The 8299-nt window shown below is 33.6% G+C and overlaps 1 protein-coding gene across 1 annotated transcript; it reads right to left on the bottom strand.

Annotated features, from left to right (window-relative positions):
- Nucleotides 1-2810: 2810 nt before the first annotated feature.
- LOC123270292 (toll-like receptor Tollo) lies at nucleotides 2811-7679 on the bottom strand. Its single transcript, XM_044736285.1, has one exon. The coding sequence runs from the start codon at nucleotides 7498-7500 to the stop codon at nucleotides 3610-3612; it is 3891 nt and encodes a 1296-aa protein (XP_044592220.1). The 5' UTR covers nucleotides 7501-7679; the 3' UTR covers nucleotides 2811-3609.
- Between the last annotated feature and the right edge of the window lie 620 nt (nucleotides 7680-8299).

The following is an 8299-nucleotide window of genomic DNA, read 5'->3' as shown; positions in this document are numbered from 1 at the left end:
TATTATTATTGTGGTTATTGTTTCGTGAGTATGTTGTTGCAAGAGTTTCAATATTTAATACTTAATTACAATATTACTTTTTTTTTTCAATAATTTAAAAAAAACAATTTATAATTATAATTGATAAAAATTATTTATAAAAAAAATATTCTTGAAAAAAAAATTAAAAAAAAAAAAAAATTACTTTTTTAATTAAAAAAAAAATTTTTTTTTATTTTTTATTTTAAAAATATTCGATAAAATATTAAATAATGAATAATTATTTTTTCATTGTATTAAATTAAGGAAATTAATTATTAATAATTTTTTAAAGAAAATTAACAATTAAAAATGAATAAAAATTATTTAAAAAAAAAATTTTTGATTATTTAAAAATTTTATTTTATTTTTTTATTATTTTATTTTTAATAATTTAAATAAAAAAATTGCTAACTAAAAATTAATGAAAATTATTAAAAAAAAAATTTTTGATTATTTAAAAAAAAAAAATTTTTTTTTTTAATTAAAAAAAAAATAAAAAATAATTTTTTTTTATTTTAAAAATATTCGATAAAAAATTAAATAATAAATAATTATTTTTTTATCGTATTTACTTGAAAAAATTAATGACTTATATCAATAATAATTACTAAAACAATAATTTATTTTTAATTGATCTAATTAGCGCGTCAGCAATAAATCAAACTGTCAGTCAAAATAAATAATTAAATTCGAAAATTTTTAAATTATTATTATTATTAAGAGCTAAAAAAAATAATAAATTATAATATTTATCATACCAAGTGTCAATACCCTTCACTCGGCATATATTTTCCATCTGCATACGTCATGACTCAACTATTACGATCCATCGATTGCATCTAACCGTCAAAGTTCTCATCCTAAAAATACTCACACCGCAACTAAACATCTATGCATATACATATATAAAAATACAAATGCATAAAATCGATTAATTATGATATTATTCCATTGTTTTCCTTTAAAATTTTTCTAGTCTGAAAATAAAACTAAAAATAGATTTATTGTTAAAACTCATTAAGATAAGACCGCCGCAGGAGTAATTACTTACAAGTTTATGTTTGTTATTAGTGTTCTACATATATAACACTTAGCAGTAGTGAAAGTTCATTCAGTTGTGTTATATATATATATATATATATATATATATATATATATATATATATATATATATATATATATATATATATATATCGGTAAATACTTAGATAACACAAGTATTTATACTTCAACAGTTCGATAAATGAATACGTTATTAATTACTGTTAATTTTTATTTAATTAATGATTATTTATATTATTAAGAGGATAAGAAAAAATTTGTTAATTCATTATGATAAGTATTTAGGCTGCATTCGAAAGATCTCTAGATACATAATTAAGAAATGACCCTATATCTTGTGAACTATTGACATTTTTAAAGATATAAGCTCATCCTGGCATTACCCTCATCAAGACCTTTCATTTGAGTATCCACATGAATTTTCATATATTTATATATTTATATATATATATATGTAAATATATATGAAAATGCATGTGGGTACTCAAATGAAAGCTCTTAATGAGTGTAACATCGGGATGAGCTTATATCTTAAAAAATGTCAATAATTAAGAAATGACCTTGTATCTTGTGAACTATTGACATTTTTAAAAATATAAATTCATCCCGACGTTACACTCCTCGAGACCTTTCATTTGAGTACCCACATCAATTTTTCATATATTTTATATATTTATATATATAAATATGTGTATATATATAAAAATGCATGTGGGTACTCAAATGAAAGCTCTTGATGAGTGTAACATCGGGATGAGCTTATATCTTAAAAATGTCAATAATTAAGAAATGACCTTGTATCTTGTGAACTATTGACATTTTTAAAAATATAAATTCATCCCGACGTTACACTCCTCGAGACCTTTCATTTGAGTACCCACATCAATTTTTCATATATTTTATATATTTATATATATAAATATGTGTATATATATAAAAATGCATGTGGGTACTCAAATGAAAGCTCTTGATGAGTGTAACATCGGGATGAGCTTATATCTTAAAAAATGTCAATAATTAAGAAATGACCTTGTATCTTGTGAACTATTGACATTTTTAAAAATATAAATTCATCCCGACGTTACACTCCTCGAGACCTTTCATTTGAGTACCCACATCAATTTTTCATATATTTTACATATTTATATATATAAATATGTAAATATATATAAAAATGCATGTGGGTACTCAAATGAAAGCTCTTGATGAGTGTAACATCGGGATGAGCTTATATCTTTAAAAAAGTCAATATTTAAGAAAGTACAGTGCAATTTAACAAAAGTCATTATTTAATAAATCAAAATAAATAATTATTACTTACCTTTTTTTTTGTCTTAAATATTTTCATTTAAAAACTAAATTAATTCTAGTTAAATATAAAAATTATTTTCAAAGGTCAGGTATTACAAATGATTCAAAAATAGAATTATTTAATTTATCGTTTTTTATTTTTTTTATAAAAAAAAATTTATAATTTTTAAATTTGGTAATTCGGTTTATAATTTAGCAGATTTAATTTAACATTTGTTCTTTATTATTTTAATATATTTATATATCTTAATAATAATAATAATAATAATGAAAAATAATAATAATAATATGAAGTGACAAGATAAAATGCGCTTGCGTATTTACAATAAAATACAATTTTACATCTTAAATTAATTATTTAGAACATTTTTTAATTTCTTATTAAGAAATTAATATTTTTAATTTCTAACTAGTGTTATTTACAAAAATTTATAGATATACAATTTATTTACATACACTTTTAAGTACCCATGGATAGTGACTTGTTAAAATTTTTCCCCAAAAAATTTTAAAAGCCAATTTTTATTTTCTACATGGGTATATTAAAAAATAAGCGTTTGGCTCGATTCATTTTAAATAAAACGAGCGGACAGTCATTTATATGCTGGAAAAATATTTTTATTAATTTTTTATAGTCACATTAATTTAATTAAAAAATATAAAAAAAAAAATTTGATCATTACACAAAAAAAAATTACACTGGATATAATCCTAGATTATACTGGATATAATCCCAGATTATACTGAGTATAATCCAAGATTATACTGGATATAATCCAAGATTATACTCAGTATAATCTTGGATTATACCCAGTGATCTCTCCGAAATTTTTTTAGCGCCTGCGCACTTATTATCATCATATCTTAAATTTGTTTTCAGCCCAGATATCACTGAGTATAATCTGCGATAATAACCAATGTAATCTTGTTATTTCCATGTAAAAAATAATATTTTTCCAGCAACAGCAGTCTCGAGCAGAAAAAATAAAATTCTGCCGAAAAAATATGATTCACTTAAAAGCTGTTATTTTTTGTAATAATATCCAGTCTTGATTATGCATACAAATTTAAAGTCTGCTCGGTGATTTCTTCCGTCTCCCAGAATAATAAACAAAGTATGTACAAATAGCGTGGGAGATAAAAGAACAAGAGGCCATAAAAAGGCTAATAAATTTACCAAGATTTCTAAATTCGTCCAAAAAAAAACAACCTCACCTAAACAAAATAAGTACGGGGATTAATACCCTGATTGTTCGGAGGTTCAGGAATGGTGCTGTAGAGATGACTGCCCCTTGAAGAGAGACTAGCTGGTCTTCCATTAGCCCCATGAAGAACACTGTAACCATGATGTTGATGTTCCGCGCCACTGTCTTCATCCTCAGTCCTGCTGGAAGCAGAGCTGACGTAGGTAGATTGCGTAGGCGTAGGTGTAGGAGCATGATGAACTGGAGCGACCAAAATCCCATTGGGTTTAGTCCAAAGATCATTAGGAGCTGAAGGAGCGGGTGTATAGCGTGCAGGTACCCTTATTCCTTGCTGCCTAGTAGAACCCGGACATCTATCAACTTTTTTCCCATTGCTTTTGTCCTCAGGGTCTGGCATAGCGAATCTGAGCTTCTCCCAGAACCGCTTGTCGCCCCAGACAATGACTTCGCAGGTTTGCAAAAGCAACTGCAGTTCCGGGTCATTTCTGGGTGCTTCTGTCGCCAAGAGGATCACCACCCGACGTCTACGTGAGCTAGGTCTGATAGTCTCCAGAGCACAACGCAACGCACTCCTGAATTCCAGGTGCTGCCACTCGTTGGCAAGGAAAACTGGTGAGAACACCAGGACTATTCTCCTGGCTGCTCCAGCAGCTGGTGGGAGAGCTTCTTGGGGCCTAGCTGGCGGCAGGTCGCGATAGTGAAGGCACAGAGAAAGACCTGACTGCTCCAACTCCGCTGACAGACACCCAGAAACAAAATCCTGGTCACGCTCGTTGTAGATTATATACCCGTCGTACAGCCGGTCACGCTCTTCATCGGGCAAAGCCACCCTTTTACCCAATCGCCAGCCGTATCTTGAGTGTAACCAAAGTTTGACATCCTGCCGGAAGGCAAAAGCCAGCGCTGTAGCAAGACAGACCACTATGATGACAACCAGAGCTCCAGCTAGCAGTGGAACGAAATTGTTTGAACTCTTGGTGATTTCACGGGAAACTGCTTCAGTTGATGGATCTCCACAGCGTCTTAAAGCTTCTGCTAAAGTTTCTGTTCCGTCTTTGCAGTACATTTTTTCAGCATCACCATCAGGATGCTGCGCCAGCCAAACTTTAAGCTTGGCTGTGTTTATACACTCACAATTCCACGCGTTTCCTTCAAGAGCAACATGTGCGCCGGCTCCCGCGTCTGCTAACGCTTCCCACGGGCGAAAATCAACTATACGATTACTATCTAATCTAAGAACTTGCAAACTTTTCATTTTGTAGAAAGTCGTATTGCCTACCATTGCAATAGCGTTGTGATCTAAATACAATTCGGATAATTGTTCTAATTGATCAAATTCAAAGCCACGTAATTCACGCAATCCGTTGTCTTCTAAATGCAACACTCTTAATGAAGGCGCACCATTAAATGTCCGATTGTGCAAGGTGTTTATTTTACTGTTATTTAAAAACAACACTTCTAATCGACGTTTACCGATAAACACATGACTACCAAGGTCACCTAAATTATTACCGTCTAAATAAATTTCCGTTGCGTCCATTGGTATTCTTTCTGGCACCATTTTATAACCACCATTAGAACAATCTACCACGTTACTTGACCAACTGTGATCGTGGTAACAAGAACAATTGTCTGGGCACGTCATTTCACAATCACAAGCATCAAAATCACAACAATGACACAGTGCAAAACAGTGAGCGTCATAATGACAAAGAAAGTCTTTTGGTTTAAGTGATAATAAGGGTCTTTTGGGGCTAGCGCGCTTGTGCACCATTTCACACACTACCGCATCTAAATCCATAACACGTGGGTGCTGCCTTGACCGTGATAGTTCGTTTATCTTAGGCAACCACTCCATTGAACAGTCACACAAAATAGGATTATCACCAATATAAAATTCCGGAATATTACGTTCCATTGGTACTTCTTGAATTGCTAAAGCCGTTAAATCTAAATGCCGGATTTCATTACCGTAAAGCACTACTTTCTCAAGACTGGTTTTACGCAAAAAAGTACTAGGAGCAACACTACGAATGTTGTTGTTATTTAGAAACAAAGTTTCTATCCCATCTGGAATACTAGATTCCATAATTTCAGTAATAAGATTCCAACTGGCGTCCAGCATTTTGATCTTTAAGTTACCGTGTACTGTATAATAATTTCCTAGTTCACTTATCTGATTATTGTGCATGTCAAGCCACTCTAAATTACCCGGTAAGTAACTGTAATCGAACCACAACAATTTATTGTCTGAAATATTTAACCAAACAAGCGTAGATGCGGTTGTAAATACTCCGCGAATTTCGGTCAATTGATTACCGTCCAAACGTACAGCACGTAAAACTGGATTGTTTGCAAAAGCATTCTGTTCAACGTGTCTTATAGCATTGCTCGCTAAATTAAGCACTTGAAGAGCTGGAAGCGTTGAAAAAGTATCACGGGATATATTTTCTAGTTTATTGTCCACTAAACGCAGTCCATACAGTTCATTTAATCCATAAAAAGATTCATTGTCCACTTTAACAATCTTATTGTTCCCCAAATCTAAAGTCTTAAGGTCTTTCAACTCGCGAATTGATTCCGGAATTTCCGTGAACAAATTACCACTTAATGAAATATCCTGAAGGTTGCTCATATTTGTAAAAGTCCGTCGGTGAAGAATCTTCAGTTTGTTAGCATCCAGAAACAATTGCATCACAGAATTCAGTCCTAAAGTATGTGTGGCTTCAAATCGCGTGATCCGGTTGTGGGAAAGCGTCAAAGATTGCAAATTTTGCAACGCGCTGAAGCATCCGTCCACTAGGATATCAATATTGTTGTGCTCTAGCTTGAGAATCTGAAGACTGACGAGTCCTTTGAAGACACTAGCATCAATTTTGGTCAGTGCATTGAAGGACAGGTCCAGATAAACCAATTCTCGAAGTCGTGTGAAGGTATCCCGGTTCACCCAATGACTGGTCAATTCGTTGCTGCTCAGGTCCAGGTTCTTAAGCTTGGTTAGATTGTCCAGCAGACCTGGAGCTATCACGGACAGCGAATTGTTGCTCAGCACCAGCTCCAGGAGGTCCGAAGTATCCGAGAAAAGCTCAGGCGGCAGCGCAACTAGCTTATTGCTTGAGATATTGAGTTTAAGTAATTCTCCAAGACCTGCTAGTGCATGATCGCCTACATGACGGATCTCATTATCCTGGAGCATCAACGCTTTGAGATTCTTGAGCGCAACGAATGAATTATCCGGCAAAACACTCATGTCATTGTCACTTAAGTCCAAGGATTCGAGATTTGGAGTGCAAGCTGAGGTCCAGTCGGTAAATCCAAGCGAGACAGTGTCCTGTAACTTGTTACGCGTTAAGTTTAGTTTCTTGAGATTAGTTACCGGACAGAGAATCTCAGCAGGTAGGGTCCAGATATTATTATCCGGCAAATAGAGTTCTTGTAGCGCATCAAGTCCTCTTAATGAGTCTCGGTGTAATTCTAGGGTCATTCCTGACCAGTCATTGTTGAAACTCTGCAATGTTAGCAATTGGAGGGTTTTTAAGGTTGCAAATGCACCCGCGGGTACGTAACGCACTTTACACTTTTCAACTTCCAGAGTTTTGAGATTCTTACACGCCCCCAGAAAATTTGTGTTCTCAAATTGGCTTTCAAAGAAGAGAACGTCATTGCATTGGAGTTTAAAATTCTCAATCGACTCTAATTGGATTGATGAAAGATTTCCGATTATTTCTTCAGCGCTCCCGATAGTCCGTAATTTACAACCGAGGGTCTGGATGTCGGTGTTTGAATTTGACCAGTCACAACCACGAGGGGCCTCTAGGCTCGTTATACTGCGGGCCGTTGTAGACTCATAGGTTATTGTGCCCAATAAAATGATACCCAGTAACATATCACACAGCGACATGATGCCTGATAGGTTTATTAATTATTTTTCACTAATTGTCACGCACTCATCACAGTATTTAATATTATTTTAAACTAAGTGTTAATAGTCCGTCTATTAGTACACTAGCATCGCGTGAAGTTTTTAAGCCACCGGTCTGACCTTTCGCGTTCAGCGGCGGTGGATAACTGACAATCTGCGATGCGTGAGTCCACCAAGACGCTCGCTCTCCCCACTACTCACTTCTGGGTATCCCTACTCCAGGCGCCACTGGAGATTCTCGGAATCCCTTCCCGAGTGCTGTCTTTGTTTAGGGTTACAACGTAACTGTCGAGGAAAAAGTTTAGGTGGGGGGCTAAGGGCTGCCGAGTGAATATATCCGAGTTGTGAAGTGAAGCTGAGTAGAGTGGGCTCAGGAGTGTGTGTAGAGTTGAGGGAAGGGAAGGGAAGGGGAGAACAAGAGCGACTATGCTACTTACTAGGTAAACATTAGAGGCACGCTGGCACTTGTGGGTGAACATCAATAGAACTAAACTGGACAACCTAACTATTTTAGAGGAATATAGTTTATTAGCAACTGTTTTAATATTTATTAAGAGGAGATTAAAAAGGGAAGTTTTTGGTTTAAAGTTAGACTTTATGGGGAATTTATTTTTGAATTAAAAATAATTTGATAAATTATTTAGGACGAGGAAATTTAAAATGTTTGAGGAAAAATTTTTTAAACGTTTTTATTGGAAGCGGTTTTAAGTAGGATATACTGACCATTTCTTAGAAGATGTTTGTATGTAGGGTAAAGGTACCGTTACTGACCACTGTA

The sequence above is a fragment of the Cotesia glomerata genome, linkage group LG8 (assembly GCF_020080835.1).
Source record: "Cotesia glomerata isolate CgM1 linkage group LG8, MPM_Cglom_v2.3, whole genome shotgun sequence".
NCBI classification, from domain to species: Eukaryota; Metazoa; Arthropoda; class Insecta; order Hymenoptera; family Braconidae; genus Cotesia; species Cotesia glomerata.
This window is presented reverse-complemented; position numbering and strand designations above follow the sequence as displayed.

Excerpts from the sequence above, each read along its gene's own strand:
- LOC123270292 (XM_044736285.1), bottom strand. The coding sequence starts at position 7,500 with ATGTCGCTGTGTGATATGTTACTGGGTATCATTTTATTGGGCACAATA.